This window comes from Spermophilus citellus (assembly GCF_964194105.1).
Source record: "Spermophilus citellus genome assembly, chromosome: 2".
In the NCBI taxonomy this organism is placed as follows: Eukaryota; Metazoa; Chordata; class Mammalia; order Rodentia; family Sciuridae; genus Spermophilus; species Spermophilus citellus.
The window spans coordinates 5,483,979-5,507,582 of NC_138183.1; the positions used below are offsets into that span (position 1 = coordinate 5,483,979).

Consider the following 23,604-nt stretch of genomic DNA (forward strand, 5'->3'; position numbering starts at 1 on the left):
TGGGATAACCCAGCCGGTAGAACGTCAAGGCCATCTCTGCTCTAGTCCGAGGCTAGAGGGTGCTGATGGCCCGTGACCTCCATCACTGCCCCTCTGGTGTCTGGTGTCCAGCGTCCAGCGCCCAGCCTGTGGAGCTGCCACAAGCCGAGTGGTAAGTGATGCATCTGGAGTGACAGGGAAGCCCTGAGGGGAGGTGCAGGGGGACGCAGGGGAGGGAGGCGGCCAGGACTGGGTGTTCTGTGCTGGTGCTGGCCACCTGGGCCCAAGCCCCCAGGGACTCTGGGAAACCAGGTAGCACTGCTTCCCCAGGGACGAGGGAGCTGGACGGTCATCTCCATGTTCCAACTCCTATCATCAGTGGCCAAGGGCTGTCCTTGGGGGACAGAGTGCCACTGCAGATCTGGCACGTTCTGGAATGGCCAGGAGGACAGAGGTCTGATGACGTGAGCGGTCAACCTCGGCACGTGTGGAACAGACGCGGCTGCGCTTTTCCCACCCCAGCCCCAGAGCAAGCCCTCTCCCAGCCCAGGCTGCGTCTTGGTACAAAGAAAGAGATTCCCAGGACGCTGCCGTCCCACTGGCCCAACATCCCCATCGACCCCAGTGATGACTAAGGAAACAGATGAGAAGGAAGCACCCAGAGTGGTGACGGCATGTTTTCTGGACATGGTGACAATCGGTGCATTTTACAATTGGGAAAAAAAATATGAATCCCCACCTTCACAGGCAGCAGCAGGGGCCACGGGGTCCAGGGCCAGGAGACACTCGGGGCGCCTCTCCGGTGGCTCACAATGATCACCGTGTGGTCACCGCTCTGCATGCTGGCCCAGCACTTCCTGTGGGCAGGCCCAGCCCCGGGGCCCCTGGCAGTCTCCCGTCCTCCGCCCACTGCGCTGGGAGGGAGGAGAGCTCTTGCTCCTGTGTCAGTCAGCCGCAGCTGCGCCGCCGACGTGTGAGGACCAGTCCCAGCACCGATGGCTAACTGCGACAGCGTTTGTCTTTCTGGTTGGTGGCTCTGCTGGTGCAGGCCCTGAATACATCTCTCGCCCTCTGGGCAGGACCTGCTCATGGCCATGGCAGGGGGGCAGGAGGGCAGCGCTCAGAAGTTCACACCCCTTAGCTAAAGCCAGCCTCTCGGGCAAGCCCCCTGCAGATGCGTAGGAGGCACACAGGTCACCAGTTGAAGGGACAGGTGTGTGACTCAACAGGGAGGATCTGGGACCACAGATGCCACCTCCCCCAGAGCCCCCACCCACCTGTGACCTCCTCCAGCCTCGGGGATTCGAGGCCCACCCCATGCCCTCAGAAGCCCTAATGGGCACCTCCAACTTCACTCCTGGCCACAGTCGCCCCGCCCCCAGTCTCCCCACCTCATCAGGAGGACCGCTGTCCCGAGGTGGCCCCAGACCTCGGGTCCCCTGGTTTTCCTCCACCTCGGTCCTCACGGGGCTCCTGAACCTGCCCCTCGTCGGCCCGCTCCCGCCTGTGTGCACAGCCAGCTAAGCTGCCTCTACCCCTCGCCCGGCACAGCAGCAGCTCCTCACTGTCCCTGTCCTCAACGTGGCAGTCGGAGCAAAACTGCAAAAATGTCCATCAGATCACACAGGCCCCCGCCTGTGATCTCCTCGGGGTTTCCAGTGCAACCGTCATAAATCCATGCCCTTCCCCTGCTTCCCTCTCTGACCCCATCTCTCCCCAGCCTGCCCCTGTGCTCCACCAGGCTGCACAGCTGGTCAGCTCTTCACACAGGCCAGCCTTGTTCCTGCCCCAGGGCCTTTGCACCTGGGATTCCCTGCCTGGTTCACTCTCCCTCAGAGCCTCCTCCACAGTCTCCTCTAATCTCCCTATGTGACACCACCCTGCTTTACTTTCTAAGGTCACCATTCAAACACAGCTTACTTGTTCATCGGAATTAAACTCTGCAAGTAGTGCTTGATGCATATTTGTGGAAGGAACGTGCTGGTGGATTGGACACCGGAGGAGGCAAGAGAGTGAGGCTTCTCCCTGGAGCTCCGATGGTCGGAGCTTCGAGCTGGTCTTCAAAAGGGAGTCCATCTAGGGGAGGCCTGGCCTGGGAGCCCAGGGCTGTCCGGGCCGTGAGAACCCTCTGAGGTCAGGAGGTTGCCTCAGCCGCGAGCAGTACACCTGCCCCCAGGCGTGGTCTGATGAGCCCCGGGTTTCGGGTGCCAGGAAGGTGGGCCCCGCAGAGCAGGCCACGTGAGCCAACAGGCAGACGGGAAGGGGTCATCCTGCCGGCGAGGAGGGTGACCGGGAAATGTCCCCTGTCCCCATGAAGATCTGGGCTGCGGGGCTTGGATGCTTCTCCCAGGGGAAGCACAGGCTGGAAGGCAGCCTGGCGGGCTTGGAAGGGGCTCTTTGTCCTCTGGAAGGCGGGAGGTGGGCTGGGAGCCAGTGAGACGGGCGCGCCCTTCCACCCCATTGACACTCAGGTCTGACCCCGACCTCAACTTCCTCTGAGGCGCAGGTGACAGCCGAGCTGCCTTTCCAGCCACCGTTTTTAGGATGGACCCTCTGGCAGGTGATGCCGAGGGAGGACCCCGCTGGGGCAGCTTCTCCTGGGGATGGGCTGTCCCCCGCCGAGAGCCCAGAGAGCATGGGGCCGGGGGAGGCTGCGGGGGGCTGGGGGAGGCAGGGGAGGCTGCGGGGCCTTGTCCAGGGAGCCTTTGCTGAGTGACAAGGTGAGAGAATGGACACAGGTGAGCCACAAGTGCGCTAGGAGGCACAGCTAGCTGTGACATTCAGGGGACAGTGGCGGAATGCCAGGCGCCTGGACCTCCACGCCCTGCAGGAGGGCTGTCCCACGGTGCCACCATGGTGGGAAGCGACTGGGCTGCGTTCCTGTACCCTCAGCCACTCCCACCCGTGACCCAGCATTGTCCAAAGGTTGTGTCCACAACACTCCGGGGGACATTGGACCCAAGTTCATGGCCACCCTTCTTAACAGCCCAAAGTGGAAACAGGCCACAAGTCCACCAACGGGAAAGTCGTCCAACTGAGGCGGAGATGAATACCACGTTCAGCAGAGGGGGCGGCAGCCAGGTCCCCAGGCCCCAGGCTGGGCCCCCCCCATATGGCCCCACTCACAGGACATAAGCTTTGGTGATGGACACACCTGGACAGTGATCTCGGGGAATGGTGACCAGGACGGGCATGAGGCAGTTTTCTAGAAGAGTGGCAATGCTCTCTACGCTAAGTGCGCTAGGCATCGATGGACATGATGGTCAGGACCCCCCACGCTGCACCCCCACGACTGGCACTAGGAGACCCGGCTCGGGGGTGGAGCCTCGCGAACACCAGGCCCTGGTTCATTCTCCAGCACCCAGGAAAAAACGTTAGAATGATCTGTGCATTTTATTACATGCAAACCTGGCTGTCACTGTGTCCTCAAGTCAGGAGGAAACGCCGGCATGTGGGAAGGAGGGACTTTGTTTTCAATATGGCGGACTAAATGCCTCTCCGAACATTTGGATACCAGAGTCCACAGAGCTCAGAAACACAATGACAAACATCATGTTAAATGATCACCTAAACACACACACACACACACACACACACACACACACACACACACACACAGACAGCAACAAGGACAATCGGGGTCTGCAGCCACATTGCCCAAAAGCATTGTCAATTAGGGGAAGCAGACCTTGGGGTTCAGGGTCTGGGATACAGGCCTTGGGGTCCCAGAAAGGATGGGAGCAAGGCCAGGAGCCAAGGCTGCACCCTTGGTGAAGGCACAGATCAGAGAAAGTGCTCTCTCCAAGGAGAAAGGATGACACAGAAGACATCCCCTGTCAATTAATGCCCACCGCCTGTTCTTACGGATATTTTTGGATCCAAACTTACTGCATGGGAACTTAAAGTGGCCCTGGGTTGAGAATGTCTTCAGATGCCCCCTGGAAGCAAGCTCACCCTCCAGGGAGGACCAACTCCCAGCCCAGGACAAGGACTCCCGCAGACAAAGCTCTGACAGAGACAGAGCCACAGTCCAAAGGTACAAAACACGCACGAAAACAAGCTGTCCTCGAGTGAGAGCTGAAGACACGGCAACCCACAGGACGGGCACCAGGGGCTTCAGACGACGGAGCTCGTCCGCAGAATGCCAAGGGACGTGAGAGGAGGGCACATCGTTGTGAAGCTGGGCCACTCGTGGGTTGGGATGTGGCCCTGGTTGTATCCAGGCTTCTGAGCAATAATTTGATTTTTGTGCCCAGTTACTTTTGATTCAACACCACAAATCTGTAACCTAATTGTTGGTTGCAGAGAGGCCCCCAATTCTGCCGCTGTGGGTTTCAAATGTGGATTCTGGAGTCAGACTGTGGGGTTTAAATTCAGGCTGTCTATTAATGGGATGTATCACTTTGAACAAGGCGCTTCTCAGACCCGAACTGTGCACCAGGATGCTGAACAAGACCCAGTGTCTTCCAGCCTTCAAAAAAACACTTCCCCCTTCCCGGATTTCTGTGGTTCCTCCCTCCCTCCCTCCTGCCCCTCCTCCCTCCCTCCTCCTCGCCTTCCTTTCCTGTGCTGAAGACGGAACCCAGAGCCTCGGGCATGCTGGACAAGCACTCCACCACTGCTGCACACCCAGCGCTTTTCATTGTTATTTTGAGACTGGGTCTTGCTAAGTTGCTGAGGCTGGCCTCCAACTTGCAATTCCCCTGCCCCAGCCTCCCAGGTAGCAGGGATCACGGGGGTACACCACTATGCCCGGCTCTGTTGTTTCTTTATTTGTAAAATGGGGATAAGGAAATCTACCTGTTGGGCACTTGTGAGGATTTCAGAGAGGACTCCGTGGCACAGAGTAGGCCTTCAGTGACGATAGTAGGCAGCTCTCCGAGCCTCTGAAATGCAGCTTAAAGCCCCCAAGCTCACGTTCCCTGCTCATCTCCTGGTCGGACCCCTGCTTGGTCTGAATCGTGCATCTGTAGGCTCCTCCCTACCCTCCCAGGCTTTGGCGTGGGCAGGGTCCACTCTTTGTCTGCCCCGGCATCAGGAACAAGGCTACTGAATCTTTCTTCCAAAGACTGGGGGGTCACGCACGGGGTTCTTCTGTGAGAGAGACTAAGGACCACCTTTAACGCGAGAGCAAAGGTCTCGTGTGGACCAGGGCACTCCCACAGATCCTGTCCCTCCACAGGGCCCCCACCTCCCCTCAAGCTCTCAAGCCCCTCAGCCCAGCGCCTCCAAGACCACATCTGGCCAGGACCCCCTCCCTGGGGTCTTTGCTTCTCTCCCGTGTTCCACCCTCTCCTCCCAGGCTGGCCTGAGCCTCCTCCACTTCTCAGACCCGAACTGTGCACCAGGATGCCGATTAAGACCCAGTGTCTTCCAGCCTTCAAAAGAACACTTCCCCTTTCTGTTCCATATTTATTGAGCACCGACTGTATGCAGGGGACCTGTGGGTGCAGGTGCGATCCTCCCTCGCTCCTGGGTTCCAGCCTCAGCCTTGGGGACTTGCTCTGGGCACCTGCTTCTCTGGGCACAGCTGACAGACTTGCTGCAGATGCCACACACAGCATCCAGTGGACTCAAGGCACAGAGGCCTGCTGCACAGGGAGCCAACACAAAGGGACGCACGCACACGGGCACACTCCCTGCTAATTCCTGCCTTTGAGAACAGTCTCTGGTCTGTCATCCCCACTCAGTGTTGACAAAGCAAAATAAAAAATAAAAAGAAAGAAAGAAATCCACCCTGTCACTTGGACTCCCCACCCTGCCAGGCTTGGCAGCCCCACCCCCACCCCCGCCTTTGTATTATGGGTTTGTGTCAAGGTGTGTTGGATTCTAAATTAAATGTCAGCCCACTGTACATTTCTGGCTCCAGCTGCAGAAAATGAGGAGCTGGCGTTGGAGACCATCCAGTTGTTCAGCTCCCCGTGCCTAACCGTGAGGGGTGACAAGCCCGTTGAATCACCGCACAGCACCTTTCCATGCCATGGGAAGCCAAGACAAATTCATTTTTAATGATAAATGTGACTGTCAGAGTTAAGTTGGAGCAGCTTTACAGGGAGAACTGAGTGCCTGTGGCAGAGCAGGGCAGAGGCTGGGTGGACGAGGGCCAGAGGTCCTGACCTCTTGGCCAGCCAGCCTCAGGCCCCGGGAGATGGGCACATTTGACATTCCCTCCACGTTCGCTGAGTCCCTTGCTGCAATCCGGTTCAGGATCTCTCAGTCAAGAGGCGCCAAGGCATTTGAGAAGAGAGTGGGTTCCAGCAGTGCAGACCAGGGCTCAAATCCTGGCCCCACCAATTTCTGTGTGACCTCGGTCCAGGTACTTCTCTCTGAAGTGCAGTTGCCTCATCTTTTAAATGGGGATAGTAGCAATACCCACAGGTCTTGGGTGAGGGTGACGTGAAGTAAGAGGGTAGTGTTCACCAGTAGGGTCTAGCACAGGGGACATGCTTACCAAATGGTAATTTGGTATTGATTGTATAGTTTTTTAAAAATGTATTTTAAAGTATTAGGGATTGAACCCAGAGCCTGACACATACATACTAGGCAAGGGCTCTACCCCTCAGCTACATCCCCAGCCTGGTTTTTTACTTTCTGTTTTGAGGCTGGGCCTTGCTAAGTTGTCCAAGCTAGCCTTGAACTTGCCATCCTCCTGCCTCAGCCTCCTGAGTGGCTGGGATAAAGGTGGGCACCAACACACCCAGCTTATATTATTGAGGAGACTGCTACTGTGCTGCGTAAGTGACCTTTCCACATCCATTTCCTTACCTATAAAAGGAGATGGTAAAACCTAGTAGAGGGGCTGAGCAGAGGGTGATACTCAACAGATGGCAACTGGCCCAGGGGTGGCACCTGGATATTGTCACCCTATGTCCCCAGCTACTCTCCCTTGTCCGCTCATTGGCACTCTTGGTTTCTGTCTCTCCCACATGGTGTGCTTCACTGTCTGCCCCACACCCCTCCCTGTGTCAGGTCCCCGGAGCCACACCCTCCCAGTAGGCTGCAGTGGGCACCTGCCAAGGACCATGCCCAGGCCACCTGACAACCTGTGATTAATAAGGCCTGGTCTACAGGACGAGTGGGTGGGATCAGAGCCCTTCCTTCTCCCTGGAATTTAAACTAAGTATCTCAGACAGGCCTTGTCTGTTGGGTGGCCACAGAAAAGAAAACAGATTAGTGAGGAAGAGAGGGGTGGCAGGGGACAGGGCAGCCTTGGATCTGGTCCCATGTGGCCTGCAGGCCCTGGGCTCTGGCCTCCCTGAGATGGATCCTGGGCTGGCTGGGAAGCCCAGATCCTACCCAGGCCAGCATGCTGCGTGGGCTTAGCATTGGTGTCCTGCACCGCGGGCTTTGTCCAAAGGCTATGGAGGTGGGGAGACTGCTCTGTGGGCTCAGCTGTCCTCTCTTCCAGCAGGTCTAAGGGAGGGGTGGCACAGGCTCTGGGATGGCTTCCATCTCCTCCCTGCATGATGCCCTGAGGGGCTGGTGACAGGTGCAGCTCTTCTCCAGGACAATGCCCAGGAGCATCAGGTGAGCTCAGCCTGTAAAGCACCTGCAGGCTCACACCAGTCATGTGTCACGGCTGGCCCTCTGGTGTCCTAAACAGAGACATCATAGGGCGGGTGATGGGGTGAGGACTGAACCCCAACATGCACACTGCAGCCCCACAGGCAGGAGGGCTGAGGATCCTTTGCTGAGCGGGTGTGATGACCCGGCAGAAAACACTGCCAGGAGGAGCCGCTAGGTGGCCCCCGCTCACCTGTCCAGGCTCCCTCTGCAGGTCCCGGAGCAAGTGGTCTGGAGCAAGCTGGGACGGCACCTGCCCAGGCACACAGGTTGCTGTGGCCCCATACTGGGAACTCCTTCCTCCCCAGCATCCAGGCATCCCTGCCTTCATGGGAGGCCTATGACCCTTCTTCTTGGGTGCCTTTCCTGGCCACCCAGCACACCCCCCCAGGACTTCCTCTGCTGGCCCTCAGCACCCTCACTCAGACTGCTCTGCCTAACTCCAACTGTGGAACGGCAGACATGCAGCCCCTACCCCAAGCTTGCTTCATACCAGACCCCCTGAGGGGCTGCACACCTCCCAGCTTCCTCCTCAATGAGGAAACCCAGTCAGGAGAGAACATGGAATCTACCCCGGGGATGTCTAGGCCTTCCTGCCAGGTGTCTTAACATACTGTCACTTAGAACCCCACCAAGGCCTTCCTGGAGGGTGCTGTGAACCCCTTGGAGTAAGTGGAGAAACTCAGGCCAAAGAGCCAGGACCCTGTTTCTCCACCACATCCTTCTGCCCAGGCCTGAGGGTCCTCCAGGTCACCCACCCACCCTCTAATTAATAGTAAAAAAGGAGGATACACAGAAAGAGCCAGAGTTCAGACCGGAACCCAAGTCTGACTCAGCCAGTGCTGGGAGATCCTCTCCAACAACCTGGCCAGAGCCTGGGCAGCTGAGGTGGGGCTGCAGGTGAGGCCAGCAGGCACCAGGGAGGAAAAGAAGGTTGTAGACCCACAGGAACTGGGAACCCAGCTTCTGGCTAGTGACTGACAGTCTCCTCACACGGCCTGGGGCCACCACCAGTCCGTTGTAGCTCTCGGAGTCCAGGAGCACTCCTGCCCCAAGTCCCCACCCCCAGGTAGCCTGCCGCGACCACGGAGAGGGACAAGGAGAGGGACAAAGATGGGGAGACAGACTGGCAGCCGGTGGGAGAGAGACGAAGACGGTGCCAGGGAACAGCGTGGCGGGCCAAGGCGCCCCGGGAGCCGGAAAACAGCTTCGGGAGAAGCGGGGGACGGGAACGGGGGCGTCTATCTGGAGCTGGGGGAGCCGGAGACAGGCGGCCGCAGACAGGCAGCGGGGGAGGGGCAGCCGGCGGGGGCGCGGCGTGGGGCGTGTGGGAGCCACCCGGTCAGAAGCCACAATAGCAGCTCGTTAACGGTGCAGATTAAGGACTTTGTCAATTACCTCCGAAGGCTGCTCGGGCGGATTAAATGCTTTTAAAAGTGCTGCCGGTGGGAAGGGGCGCCTAAGAAGCCCCCCTCCCGGCTCAAATCCCTCCTCTCCGGGCAGAGGGGGAGGCGGGGGACTGGGACTGCGCGGGACGCGCCGGGAGCGCGGAAGGGTCGCGGAGCAGCTCGTACGCGCGCCCGCGGCGCCCGCAGCTGTCCTGGCGGCAGGGACCCAGGTTCGGCCCGCGAGCCTCCTGGGCAGAGAAGCGTGGATCCGCTGTGGGCCCGCGAGCGCCAGGGCACCGGTCTGGGAACGCAGGCCGAGGCGTTCCCAAAACCCGGCTGGAGCGTCGGGTTGGAACGGGGCGGGGCAGGCGGCCGGAGACTCTCCGGCTGGGCACACTTGCCCCAGGACCCCGACCAAGACCTCGGGCCCACAGGGGGCGCACTCTTGCCTGTCCCCACCCCTGACTCCTAGGGTTTAGGAGTGGGCCCCGCGCCCCGAGCCCAGCGGAGCGCGGCACCGCTCCCGGGAGACGCTCGACGGCGCCGCGGGGGCGTCCACGAGGCCCGCTTGGCGCCGCGCCCCGCGCAGGGTGAGTTGGTGCGAGTCCCGCCGAGAGGAAGTTTGTGCAGAGGCGCCGTCAGCCCGCAGCCCGTGCCCGTTTGCCGGGGGTCTGGGGGCCAGTTCTGCCTCCTTTATCCCGGCCGTTTGGGAGGTGGAGTTGACTCTCCAAGTCCGCGGTGCCTGTGCGCGTGCTGGTGTGTGTACGTGCGTGCGCGCGTGTGTGTCGGGGGGAGGCCGAGGGGAGCAATAAAAGGCAGGAGAGTCCGAGACAAAAAAGACACGGAGATTGAGAAGGGGGCGGGAGGAAGGAGCTGGGAGAGGAGCGCGCAGGGAGGCGCGGGAGCGGGGAGCGGGGAGCGGGGACGGCGCGCAGCGAGAGCGGCAGGCGGGCTGGCAGCGGGCGGCTCTCGCGCTCCCGCACACACCCGCGCGCACACCGGGACACACACACACCTGCACACAGCCGCCCGCTGTCGGGTCGCCCCGGTGCCGGGTACCGAGGAGGGGACCCGGCGGACAGAGCGCGCTCCGCGCCCGAGCCTGCGCCCACCTCGCCGCCTTTGCGCTCCGCAGCGGCGCGCCTCGGCCGGCGCCCCCGCCAGTCCTGCCGGAAGATGGTCAACGACCGGTGGAAGACCATGGGAGGTGCTTCCCAACTTGAGGAACGGCCCCGCGACAAGCCGCAGGTACACACCGGCGCGGGGACAGGGGCCAGCGGCTGGTGAGGCGCTGTCCGCTTGGGCTGCGGGGCGGGCACCTACTGCGGGGGCTGGAGTTTGGGGAGCTCCAGCCAGGAGGCCCGGGGCGGGCACCCTTCTCTCCTCCCCATGGGATACTGGGCTCGGGGCTCAGATGGGGGCGGCGCCCCCGGAGGAGCTTCTCGGGCTGTGGCCAGGTGCACCCCGCTCCAGTCCCCAGCAGAGATTCTGGGTACTCGTGTGCAGACTGAGTAGAGGACCTATAGTTAGCTATGATCAGCCCTTTAGTTTGCTCTTGACCGACAAATGACTTCCCTTGCTGAATCGATTTCCTCACCTCTATCTTGGGCATCTTCAGCACTTACAAAGTCCCCACTCTGGATGCCACCCTGTGCCAGGCACCTGGTACATCAACCTGAGCTTCAGAACCAGAAGTGGCTTCCCTGGATCTCCCCTTAATCTTTCCCATATGTCAGGACCCTGCATATAGCAGGGAATTAATACACATTCATCTCCTGTTAAGAAGGCTAGACATTGTGATTCTCTGACTTTAAGGAGAGCAAAGCAAGGCTCAGAGAGGCCCATCTCCAGCCTGAGGCTACACAGCTCTGCAGGGATCTGAACCCTGGTCTGTGTGCTCCAGGGCTGGTTGGGCCCTCCCTTCCTGCTGCCTCTGCCCTGCTGGAGACTTGGAGGGTGCCCACCTCTGTCCCTTGGGGCAGGAAGAGGTGAGAGTAGAGCAGGGCTGGCCATCCATCGAGGGGTGCCATCCAGAGCTGAGGTGGAGGGGCTGCCCCAGGGCTGCCCCAGGCCGGGCTACCAAGGGACAGGGCGGCAGGCTGGAGGAGCGGCTGCTCACCATGGAGAGGAGATAATGGGGCTGTTCGTTTTAAATTTTAAATTTCTTGCAGACAGCTGTCACTGGGGAAGGAACAGTGAGTTAGCAGCCACTGGAGGGGGCGGCAGGGGCGGGCCTTGGCGGCCCCTGCTCTCTGAAGCTGCAGCCTGCTGTTCTTCTGGAGGGACACTGGTGTGGCAGGGGGACCCAGCCTCTGGCAGTTGGCACACCTTTTCTCTTCCTCTGCACTGCCTCACACCCCAAAGCCGTCTGGGGGCCAGTCAGCGGTGTGCATCCCACATCTCAGACTGGGGTCAGAGTGGTGACCAGTCATACAGCCTGTAAGCAGGAGAGCAAAGATCCAGACCCAGGCTGAGCCCCAAGCTTCTCCCACTGCCTTCTCAGGGGACAGGAAGGTCTACCTGGCTTCTTAAGCTTGGTGTCCCCCAAGCCATCCAGGTACCAAGCCTCTCCTGCTGAGTCTGGACTCAGCCTTAATTTCTAAACTTGTCCTTGAGGGCCGTCTCCAGCCTGGCCCCGTCTCTCTTCCTCTGAGTCCCCTGCAGGTACGGACTGCTTGTCATTGGCCGACTCTGGGTCTCCCTCGACTTCCAGATCTTTTATCTCTCTTCTTGTTGGCTCTACCAGGCTCCCCAACACACACACACACACACACACACACACACACGCACACACACACGCAGGCCTCTTCATTCAGGGACACCTTACCTAGTCCTCAAAACCCAGCTCAAATGAAGCCACCTCCTCTGGGAAGCCTTCCCAGATGCCTAGTGGGAGTGTCTCTCAGTCCCAGTAGGGTTCTTAGCCTGTGCCTCCACTCAGTGCCCCATCCCCCAGCACTGGGTCCCCCCTCCAGGGCAGTTCCCTTTGGACAAACACCTTCTGGGTCCCTACTTGTGGTCCCCCTGCAGGCCCAGGCCTCCTTCCTTCCAGGCCGTTCAGGTTGGGAGCCCAAAGCTGTTTGCTGAGTGAGCTGCTCAGAGCTTCAGCCAGGAGGGGCCTTGGGCGATGAGCCAGGGAGCTTGTGCTGTCTCCAGGGGAGGTGGCTTCTAGGGATCTGTTTGAGATGTGGCTTCAAGGTGTCCTGAGCCAGGCTCAGCCTCCCAGGCCTGCTGCTCCCCAGGGGCTCAGCTCCCAGCTGCACGTGCCCCTGAGCACCACTGGGGTCCAGAGCCTGAGCCAATACCAGAAACCCCTCTCCTCACATGGTGAGCCAGCAGGTGGCCGGCTGTCCCCTGGGCCAGCTCTATGCTTATTTGAAGTTACAGATGGAGCCCAGGCCTTTCTTGTGCCCACTGTCAGTCCGGAGAGAGCCTCGGGGCCCAGGTTCCCTTGAGGCCTGCCCCCCCCCAGCCTCCCCTCCCTTGCTTCCACTTTCACCTTAGCCATTCATTGACAGGCTGTGTGACTCTGGGTAAGTTATGCCTCCTCTCTGGGCCTGGGCTGTACCGTCTGTAAAATGGGAGCAGCAAAATCTGCGTCCTCCTCCCTTTAGGACTGACTGAAATACTGGGGTGTTTTGCAAACTGTAAAGCACTGTGCACCCATGAAGAGGCTGGTTCTCTAAGCACCTGGACCCCTTTCCCAGGCTGTCAGGACCCTAATCTCTTCTCTGCACCCCCAGCTCCCACCACAAGGGCCTCTGTCACAGGGCCCTTCTTCTAGAATATTCCAGTACCCACCCCGGGGTACCAGTTGGGCTCAGCCCTACATCTCTCACTTCTTAGTCACAACCACCCTGGAAGTTGGGTGGCAGAGGTGCCCATCACCCAGGACAGACGAGGACACGTGGCGCTGGAGCTGGGAGCTGAGCCCGGGCACTCGGGCAGCAGAGGGCGTCCTCTGGGAAGAGCAAGGAGGGAGGTTCAGCCAGAGTGAGGGTACCCTTCCCCGGGACAGGGCTCCGCTCGGGTGTGTGGCTCTCAGGGCACATCCACACCCTGGGTCCCGGGACCGCCTCGGGCCCCTCCATCTGTCTGGCCTCATCTTCTCATTTTCTGGGTGACCTAGGACACGTTGCTGACCTCAGCTTCAGGACTGTCCTTTCACTCGGCAGAAGGAGGGGCCCCCAGGCTCCGGAGCAGAAGGGTGCGGCAGAGTTTGAAGGAGTTGGAGTTACTTGGATGAAAGGATCTAGAACTAGACACGGTCCTTCCAGCCTGGAGGGAGGAAGTCACCAGAGACTGTCTCCTCCCTAGGGAGGTGAGGGCTGGTTTCCAGCAGTCCCTAAGCCTCCCCGCAATGAGGTTGACCTCCAGCCCATCCCAGACAGTGTTTCTTGATGTTTTCAAAACTTCAAAAAACATCCCAGAAAGAAAGAAACAAATTCTCATCGGGAAGTTTTCCCTGATGTCTAACCTTAACTCCTGCTGTATTTAACTCACTTGGTGGCTATTTATGGAGAACATACTTGGTGCAAGGAGGCTGTGCCTCAGGAGGCTTAGAGTCCCAGAAGCAAACCCAGAAGCCAGACTTTATCATACCAGACGGTGGGACTCAGCATGACCTCTGGGCCTCATCCCTCATGTTTCCTGGGGCTTGGGATGAGGCCACGTTTGGGGTGAGGGAGAGGGAGAGGGGAGAGAGGAGACTCCTGGGGCTCCCCCATCCTGCGCTCCCAGAGCCGCTGCTGCTCTGGAGCTCACTGTGCAGCCCTGTGTGGCTGGTGGGCGGCCCGGGCAGGCGGAGGTGGGCAGCGGAGAAGCTTGGTGGAGAGGGCTCAGGTGCAGGGGGAGGGTCACCAGGAGTACCAAGCAGGTACCTCGAGGCTGACACTAGCCCAGCCTCCGGTGCCCTGGGGTGGTCTCAGTGCCCTGGTTTAAGGGGACAGTGCCCTGGATGGCTTTGCCTTGTGGGTTCCTTGTGTTGGAGTTGGGGGAGGGGAGCCGGCAGGGAGATGGTCACTGTGGTCTCTGTGGTGGGGCCTTGGCCAGGGCAGGACCTGGAGGTGGGGCAGTGGGCGAGGGGGCAGCAGAGGCAGGGGACAGAGCTGGGTGACTGATGTGGGTGAGGGGGCCCAGGGAGGTGCTAGCTTTGGAGGACAGCTGGTGGGTTGGTGCCATCCTCCTGCTGGGGTGGACAGACCCTGGAGTGGGCTTCAGTGGGCGTGAGGCCCAGGCAGGCCACCTGGGAGGCCAGGAGCTGTGTGTTTGAGGAGAGTGGACAGGCCAGTATAGGAAACCTCTGGGGACAGACCCCAGCAGACCAGAGCCGAGCGCCCCCTGGGGAGCCAGAGAGCCTGGGGGCTTCGCGCCTCCAGGAGGGGCGACATCTGCAGCTGCTTCCTTCTGGACACCATAAGCCCCTCTTCCTGGGACCCTCCCAGTACCATGGCTCCAGATGCCCCTCAGAGTGGTCTCCATTGAAGAGGCTCTGGCAGGACAGGGGCATGCTCAGGTCACACAGGAGGCCAATCTCTTCCTACATTTGGGGGACTCCAGAATTGGAACAGAAACACCCGCCCTTTCCCCAGGGCTTCTGCCAGGGCCTGGGGCTCATAATTCAGATGGAGGAAGAACCCCTGGGCTCTGGGCTGGGGCAGGGGCTGTGCGGCTCCCTCAGGGCTCCAGAGCACCCAGGCCCCTGGTTCTTCCAGTCCACGGCCCCTGGACGTCCTCCTGGGATGAACAGCCTCCTGCCTGGCTGGGGCTCGCGAGAGGCAGTGGGGCGCAGAGGCTCACGTAGGCTCTGACCTCGCCTGCCCCCTGGAGGGGGACCTTCTTCTGTGACTTCATCCAAGGAGATAGGCTGGGGCCACTCGGGGGACTGTGCCACCCACCTTCCTCAGAGTCAGGGCCGAAGGGCAGTGTGAGGGCGGAGCTTCTCCCCCTCAGCCCTCTTGTCCTTCCCCAGAGCCCCACTGGGGACAGGTAGCCTGGGCAGGTGTCACCTAACTGGGGCACCTCCTGCCTCTCTCCCAGCCCAAGTCCATCTTGTCCTCTGTGGGCTAAGGTTTTCCAAGCAGCCACGGACCCTGGGCTGGCACGGGGGGTCACTCAAGAAACAAAGCGGTGTCCCCCCCAGTTGGTAGCTCACGTGGGCAGTTAGTGGCTGAAGCGGACCTTGAACCTGGGTCTCCCTTCCTGGGCTCCGGGAGGCTGGCCTCAAGGCTGCCACCTGGGATGCCTCCTTCAGGGGAAGTGGGGCCCGTGTGCCCCTCCCCCTCGCGCCATCCTCTGGGGTCCCTGGCTCTGTGGTGGCCAAAGGCTGATCAGTAAGCCGCAGCCCAAGGCCCCCTCGCCGGCTCCTCGCTGTCTCAGGCAGATTTCTTTGCGAGGCACGTAAACTACAGCCTATAAAAGCGAATAGCACTTCATCTTTAAGGTTGATCTCTGAAGACTAATTCTCCTCTGCCAAGTGCCCTGCTTCATCTCCTGGCTGCGATGTCCCTGCCTCCAGGGTCCCCAAGCCTGCGAGAGCCCCTGCCCTCCTTGATGGCCTCTGTCTTCCCAGGGAGGGCTGGGGGTGGGGAGGAGGGTGCCCGGTCGGTGGGGCTGGGGTCCTGGACGCCCCGTGGGGGGTGGCTGGCTGCTCTGCAGAGCACCCCACCACGCCACCAGGGACCTGGACGCTGCACAGTCCAAGGATGCAGCTCAGAGATGCTCGGGGCAAGGTGTCTCCAGGCGGACGCCGGAACACGCAAGGCTGGGGCTTACTTGCTGACGCGGGGCTTTGTCTCCGGAGCCCCAGCCGGAGCTCCTTAGGAGGAGGAAAGACACGGGAGGATGCTGGGGAGCGGTCCTGGCGCACCTGCCCACCGCGAGCCGCTCAGCCTGCAGAGGCTGCCTCTACTGCTTGTCCCCACGTGGCTTTGGGCTTGGGTCCTTGCTCTCTGAGCCTCAGTTTCCCGTAGGCAGGATGAGCTGGACCCTGCTGTTCACTGCAGGAGGTTGCTTGGAGCTGGGGTGGGGGAGCACGCGGGTGCCCATGGAGTGACCGATCATGCCAAGCCTGCCTCTCTGTGAGCCGCTGGGGCCTGGGCCGGCCCAGAGGTCACCTTCATTCAGTGCCGCATCATCAGAGGTGGGCACAGGGTCAGAGGTGGCCCTGCCTCAGGATCCGGGGCTCAGTGGGGAGTCATGAGCCTCTGCCGACCATGCACGGCAGGTCCCAGCAGACCCTCGCCTCCTCCCCAGTCCAGCATCGTCCTGCAGACACGGCCTAGGCCATCTGCTCATCTGTCTGTCCATCCATTAATATCCAGCAGTCAAGACAGTCTGTGCCGGGCAGTGAGCAGTCCTCGCCTGCGCTGGGGCTCACCGTCCAGGGCATCCGCCAGCCCTGAGTCCCCAGAAACGCCGTCCGCGGCTTCCATCACCTGCCCACGTGGCTCAGCGCCCCAGGGAGGTCACGCATCACAGTCCTTGGGACACGAGCTCCCCACCCGGGGTCTGACCTCCCCACCCTCGCGTCCTCGGGGAGCCTGGCTCCTAGGGAGACCCAGAGAATGTGGCATGGGGGATCTCATGACCTTCTGTCTCCAGCACCATCATGGGGAAAGGGGAGAAGTCCCCAAGCTCAGGGAGGGAGGGAAATCAAGGAAGGCTTCCTGGAGGAGATAACCCGCTGGGGCCTGAGGAGGAAAGCGAGTTGGGCCACCAGGAAAGGGAGCCAGGCGAGCAGCTGTGCCCAGCCCAGGAGCAGCCCGTGCGGAGCCGGGGGAGCTGGGGTGGAGTCTGGCTGGAAAAGATGGTCGGTGTGTGGGACCCGGCGTTGTGACCAGAGGGACAGTCCCAGGACCTCTGTCCCTCACCTTGACAAAAAACCAGACCCTTCCTCAGGGTGCCCTGGTCTGCCTGCCCTCCCCAACCTGTCCTCTTCTGATGAGCATGTGAATTCACAGAAAGGCAGCTGGCGCCTCCCGAGGCCTTCTCAGTAGTAAGACCTGATGGGTTGTCTCCCCGAGGCAGCCAGAGCGCTGTCAGCCACAGTGCAAGACGCCCCTGCCACGTCAGAGACGTTACAGTGAGAGAGAGAGAGAGAGAGAGAGAAAGGGGGGAGTGCCTCTCAGGCATCCAGAGCCACAGAAATAAAACCACCTCCAGACACTGGTGCACGTTGATCGCGGGATAATAAAAGCTGCTAATATTTATCGCAGAAACACAGGGGCCAGGCACAGCTCCAAGTGCTTGTGTATACTAACTCATTTAAAGAAGCATCTCAGATTCAGCAAGTTGGAAATGTGGGTCATGACGTTGAGGAGATTCAGTGGTAGGGGGTCCCTGGCCCTGGGGGAAAGCAGGAGGCTTGGGATCCAACTGAAGCTCTGTTCCTAACTTGCTGTGTGACTCTGGGAAAGCCCCTTGCCCTCTCAGGGCCTCTTTTCCTTTGTGTAAAATGTCCCGTAGCTGCCAGCACTTGCTGCTGTGAGCCACGGCCACCCTTAACTGTAAGCTGCACTTTGGCTGGGGCTGCTTTGGTCTTTAGGCCCCACCCAGAGGGCCCTGTCCTCCGACCTGTCCCCTGCCTTCCCTGCCTCCATTCATCCCGTTCTGGGAGTCACAGCCTCAGTCATTAAGGCAGGGACCTTCCCCAGTGGCCTTCAGGCTGTTTGGCATCTGTCCTGCCAGGGCCCTGCCCTGTGAAGAGGGCCAGTCGAGGGGAGAGGAGATGTCAGGCAGCCACTCTGTGCCCAGCAGGTAGAGACCAGCCACCGTAGAACAGACAAGGGATCGCGGGACCTTTGGTGATTGGCATCCACTACCCCAGGGCAGTGACAGCATGTCCATTTTAGCATGACCCACATCATCATTAAGGCGCTCTCCCTGGGTCAGCAGAGCAGGTGCCCACATACAGAGAAACAAGAGCCACTATTGCTGCATTTTTATAGGTGAGGAAACTGAGGCTCAGAGAGGTGAGATCCCTCTGCAGAGGTCACACAGGAACCTGAGCCCAGGCCTGCGGGCGGCAGAGAGGGGATGTGCCTCAGCCCCCACTGGACCCGCGGGGCTCTGTGGGATCCAGGTGGCTGCACGTGAAGGGGACCAGGGACTGCTGTGCTGCACTGTGGCAGGTGGCAGGTGGGGCAGGGGGTCAGAGGGAAGGCACAGTGCACCTCTACCTGTCCTGGCTGCCCTCTGGGCCCTGGCTCCCTCCACCTTTCTAGTTCTCTTGCTGCCTGCACCCCCAGCACCCCCGAGTCCTCACTGGGCAGAGCCGGAGGCCGGGGTCTGCCCCTGACGCTTGCCCCCCTCTCTCCTGTCCGTCTGTCTGTCTGTCCATGCATCCTGGGCTGGCCTGCAGCGGCCGAGCTGTGGCTACGTGCTGTGCACCGTGCTGCTGTCCCTGGCCGTGCTGCTGGCTGTGGCCGTCACCAGCGCAGTGCTCTTCCTGAACCACGTGCACGTCCCGGGCACGGCGCCCCCACCCATCGTCAGCACAGGACCGGCTGGGGCCAACAGTGCCCTGGTCACCGTGGAGAGGGCCGACAGCTCCCGCCTCAGCATCCTCATCGACCCACGTTGCCCTGACCTTGCGGACGGCTTTGCCCGGCTGGAGGGTGCCCAGGCCTCGGTGCTGCGGGCGCTGACTGAGCACCAGGCCCAGCCACAGCTGGCAGACACCCAGGAGCAGGAACTGCTGGACACCCTAGCCGACCAGCTGCCCCGACTGCTGGCCAGGGCCTCAGAGCTGCAGGCCGAGTGCACGGGGCTGCGCAAGGGGCACAGCATGCTGGGCCAGGGGCTCAGCACCCTGCAGCATGAGCAGGGCCGCCTCATCCAGGTAAGGGGTGGGGCTGTGCCTTGGGCCTCGCAGAGGTGGGGACTGCTGACACCATGCACTGCCCTTGGACTGGACGCCTGCAGCCCAGGCCTCACTTCAGCCCCGACCAGGGGCCACGGCCGTTGCCGTCTGCGGAGAGCATGAGGCCAGAGGCAAAGTCTCACCCACAGCCACCAGCTCCTGGCTACCAGGGTCCAGACCCTGTCTGTCCCGAACATTCTCCTGGTGACCCTGGGACAGCCAAGGGTCACACTTGGGGCCCTCCAAGAGGCAGGGTGATGCTGGCGAGGCTGGGCACCGTCCTGTCATAGCAAAGTGAGGCTCAGAGGGGTGCGACGTGCTCAAGGCTGTGTGGTTGGGTAGTGCCCTAGGTGGGGTGAGAGAGCTGCACCCTGTCCCCAGAGTCCCCCCACACACTGCCCACAGCCTTCCAGGGATGCAGACCCTCAGTCTGTCCCCACCCCCGCCCTTCCCTGCCCCTGAGTCATGTTCCTGCAGGCACCAGGCGGGTGATGAAGGATTGCTGGCATCCTGTGGGGACAGCCCCAAGGCACTGGCCAGAAGGTGCCCCTTTGTGGGGTCAGGGACTTCGGACTGTCTAGCTGCCTCTACCGCTTTCCACAACAAAAACTGAGGCCCAGAGAGGGGCGGGGGGGAGTGGCGGTGGCGTCCTGGTACTGTGCCTGGAATTCAGCCACCGGCTACCTGCTCAGACTCCAGCCCTGAGCCATGTCACCCCTGTGGTCAGATCCCCAGGGGCTGGAACCCAGCCCAGGCCACCAGCAGCGCCGTAGCCTTTTCCATCCACCCCCCTTCCGGACACCAGGGATGACCAAGCACTTGGTCACTCCATGGCTCATGAGCAATGGGCTCTTCCCTCCCTCTGAAGGCTGCAGCTGGAGAAATTACAGTCCTCCTCGCCCTGTCGGGGTGACAGATGGGCGGGCTGGGGGAAGCTCAGCCGGCCTCCTGCTGCCCCTCCCCCCACAGCGTCCCTGCAGGCGGGAGAGCTCCAGGCTCACGGGATGGGCCCACCTCGGCCTCCCCAGGCTCAGCCTGGTCAGCTGGGGCCTGGCCAACGCTCACCCTTTGAGCTGGGAGGGGCCCCCTCCCAGCTTTCCTGGGACCCTTTCCTGCCGCAGCCCCCAGACGTGGTTGTCCCTCACCTCTCTTGAGCTTCCCAGTCTCCAGATTCCAGAGACCTGCCTCTTTGTCTCACCCAGAGGCAGCAGCCATGGCTCCGAAGAAGCCCTCCTCTCCGGGTGCCAGACGCCCAGCTGCACAGCCCTGAGTTCTCAAAGAGGCCAGTTGGGCAGGTTCCAGACCCCAGCCCTACCCCCAGGACCTAGCACAGGAGCAAGCGTCAGGTGTTCTCAGGCACGGTCCCCCCAGGCCCTCTGGCTGGGCTGAGCTTCTGCCCTGAGGGTCTGACGTGACAGAGCTGGGGTCCCTCCTGCCAGCTGGGGTCCTCGGGCAGGTCACATCTCCAGGCTGGTTTTTCTCACCTGTAAAATGGGGGTAACACGTCCAGGCTGAGGGACGTGAGAACCCTCGGGGAGGCTCAGCCGCAGTCTGGGACGTGCAGGTCCCCACTGCCTGCCCCACCTGAACTGAAATTGAAACCGTGGGCACCCCGTGGAGAGTCCCCGTGTGCCCGGCCCTGTGTTAAGGGTGGCCTTCAGCCCAGTACCCCACGGAGGTGGAGGGGCAGACGCAAAGGGCTTCAGGAGCTTGGTCGCCCGCCAGGCGCCGGGAGCAGCCACTGGGATTCTGGCCTCTGAAGCAGCCGCCTCCTCCCGGCGCCTGTGCAGTGGGCGAGCAGGGACTGACTTGCCCATTAATTCGGGGCATGTTTATGTGAACATTTTCAACTTTAATCATTTGCTGGTTGAAACCGAGGTCTTCCCTGCCCGTCAGCAAGAGGGAGGGCCGCGCCTGAGTTCCTGAGCTGAGGCTGCTCCGCCTCTTGGAAGGACGAGCGCAGCACGGTGGCTCCACTGCCCACGTCCCTCCAAGGGGCCCACCCAATGGCCAGTGACCCTGCTGTGCTGCTCCCCCAGGCCTAGCCCTCACCGAATCCCCTGCTTGGCGGAGAGGAAGGTGACAGGGGAACTGACAGCTTCGCGGGCTGCCTCCCGCGAGCGGGCATCATATTTTGTAAACTGCCGGCTGGTGCGTTTCTATTTTCCTTCCTCCGATGGGCTATTATCTGGCGAGTGACAGGTTCGGTGTGTGAGACCGGCCTGCTGCACGCTGCCAGCTGCCTGTAATCTGCCCATGTCCCTCCCTCCCCCTCCGCGTGATCCCACCGCCTCCTGGAACCCAGGCTGTGGAAGCAGGAGACCCCAGACCCCTCAGGCCACCGGCACCTCAGAGGCCCCCAGGGAGCCACAGGGTCCTGCTGAGCTCCTGCCCTGGGCAGCAGTGGGCGGGAGGGCAGGAGTCAAAAAAAGGACCCTGGTGAAGTGCTTGGGAACCCCCACCCAGAAAGACCCGTGTCCTCATCCCCCTGTGCAGGCCAGACCTTGGGTTTGTTGTACAGTGACACAGTCCTGGGGAAGTGACCCGAGGCCTGGTCCTCATGCCTGCTCACTCACAGGGACTGCTCCTCAGTCTGGGCCTCAGTTTCCCCATTTGTAGCAAGGAGTTGACGACCTCAACTCCCAGCCCTCTGCAGCACTGTGGGAGGCCCAGGGAGGTCCGCGACAGCAGCCGACTGCGGAACCTCAAAGCAGCGGTCCCATGGAGATGGGGCTTCCGAATGGGTGTCCTTGGTCCTGGGCCCAGCCCCTACCTGTGTCCAGGCTCCCGTCACCTCGCCAAGCCTCAGTATCCCTCTGTCAAGGGCAGATCTGTCCCCTGCCTGGCCACCTTGCTTGGGGGCCAGAAGAGGTGGCAGGTGGGTGTCCTCCAGCCTGGGGGTGCCGGGGAGCTCTGGGAGCTCGCCCTGGGCCCTCGGTGCTGTTTGCAGTGGCCACCAGGGCAGTTTGGCCAGGGAGGTGATGTTGGCCCCGTTTTCCCTAGAAGGACACCTACGGGGCACTTGCCGTAGCTGTGGAACCGGTCAGTGGGTGGTCAGGCTGACCCCAGCCTGGCCCTGCCACGAGCTGCCTCCACCTGCACAGGCCACCCGCACAGAAATGGCTGAAGGGCAGTCAGGGCGGCAGGAACCTGCTAGGACACCCTGCCTCCTCCCACCTGGGCCCCTGCCCTCGGAGCCCCCAGGTCTCAGACCGCCAGCAGCCAGCAGAGCTCAGCTGACCCTCAGACACCCTGCACGGGGAGCCGGGTCAGAGCAGGCCGCGGCTCACTGGGGCCAGGAGCCCACTTCTGCCTTGGGGGAGGGCCCTTCTGGCAGGTGGTGTGCTGTGTGCCCGTGACCCTGCGGGGTCCCTGCACCCTCAGTGAGCCCCCGTGCTCTGCAGCTTCTCTCTGAGAGCCAAGGCCACCTGGCTCACCTGGTGAACTCTGTCAGCGACGTCCTGGATGCCCTGCAGAGGGACCGAGGGCTGAGCCGGCCCCGAGTCAAGGCCGACCTCCAGAGGGCTCCTTCCAGGGGCGCCCGGCCCCGGGGCTGCGCCAACGGTGAGTGGGCGGGGGATGCCTCCCAGGTGACTCATGTGCCCTGCCCTGGCGAGCAGGGAGAGCCAGGGCCCCACTGTGCCCTGTCCTTGGCCACCCACCTCACGGCTCTGATGGACAAGGGAACACTCCAGCTGGGGACCCAGGATTTCCTGTGGCTGAGCAGCTGCGAGCACGTCACCCACGCCCTCCCGTCAAGCTCTCTTAACCCATTTACCAGAGAAGAAAAGTGAGGTCCAGAGAGTGTCGGAGCCAAGTTCTGACGAAGGCCCTTGCTCCTGGCTGCATGTGGCATCGCGGGGTGGACAGACAAGTCAGAGAGAGCAGGGACTGCTTGGGTAGGAAGGGGTGGTGGGGACATGGGCCTGGGCCGTGGCCAACCTGATGGGCCTTCCCCATGGCAGGCTCTCGGCCCCGAGACTGCCTGGACGTCCTCCTCAGTGGACAACAGGACGATGGTGTTTACTCCGTCTTCCCCACCCACTACCCCGCCGGCTTCCAGGTCTACTGTGACATGCGCACCGACGGTGGCGGCTGGACGGTGAGTCTGCATGTGAATCTGGTGCTGTGAGCAGCTGCCTGGGACCCGCCCTGCCCCGGCCCTTGGCCCAGCCTGACCCCCACCCACACCTGGACCCGGAAAGGGGACTCGTGCCCCGAGGGAGCCGCAGCAGACAGGAGCAGCCTCCTGCGCCCTGGTTCTGGAGGTGTGCTGGGTCCCGGGATGAAATGTGGCTCCAGGAGCCGCTGGGTGGTGGACCTCGAGGGCCGCTGCGTGGGCGCTGGACTTCCTGAGCTATCCACTGTGCGGTGTATGCAGGGAAAGTGGGGACGTGAAGCGGATGGCTTCCTGGTGAGGAGCCGTTGGATTCCTGCAGCTCCTGGTTCCTGCCTGGTTGGGTCATGGGAGCAATGGGATGTCCCAACCCAGGGACAGGGGTGGGACAGTTACCAGTGCCTCTGAAGTTCCTCTGGGAGGAGGAGTGCAGGCGCTGAGGTCACCAGGTCTCTGTCTTGGTGGCCACTGTACGGGAATCCAGGAGACCAAAGGGAAAGGCCTGGTGGGCTTCGCTCCAGTAACAAGACTTGTAGACCCTGAAATTTGAATTTCAAAAAATGCTCACATATTCCTCCCCAAATGTTATTCAGAGGACATTTTAAAAATTCTTCTTTTGATTTTTTAAAAATCATTTAAAAAGTTCAAAATCCTTCTCGGCTCGCTTGCTGTCCAGGAGCAGGCAGCGGCAGGAG

General features: G+C 61.4%; 1 protein-coding gene across 1 annotated transcript in view; it reads left to right on the forward strand.

Annotated features, from left to right (window-relative positions):
• Positions 1–10,106: 10,106 nt before the first annotated feature.
• FIBCD1 (fibrinogen C domain containing 1) overlaps positions 10,107–23,604 on the forward strand; it is a gene marked incomplete at its 5' end in the record, with an annotated part of 29,247 nt that continues 15,749 nt past the window's right edge. Inside the window, 4 exons of the mRNA XM_081274627.1 lie at positions 10,107–10,178; positions 18,292–18,771; positions 22,197–22,356; positions 22,758–22,894. Of these exons, the coding sequence (XP_081130753.1) occupies positions 10,107–10,178; positions 18,292–18,771; positions 22,197–22,356; positions 22,758–22,894 (849 nt within the window). The remainder of the gene's footprint in view (positions 10,179–18,291; positions 18,772–22,196; positions 22,357–22,757; positions 22,895–23,604) is intronic.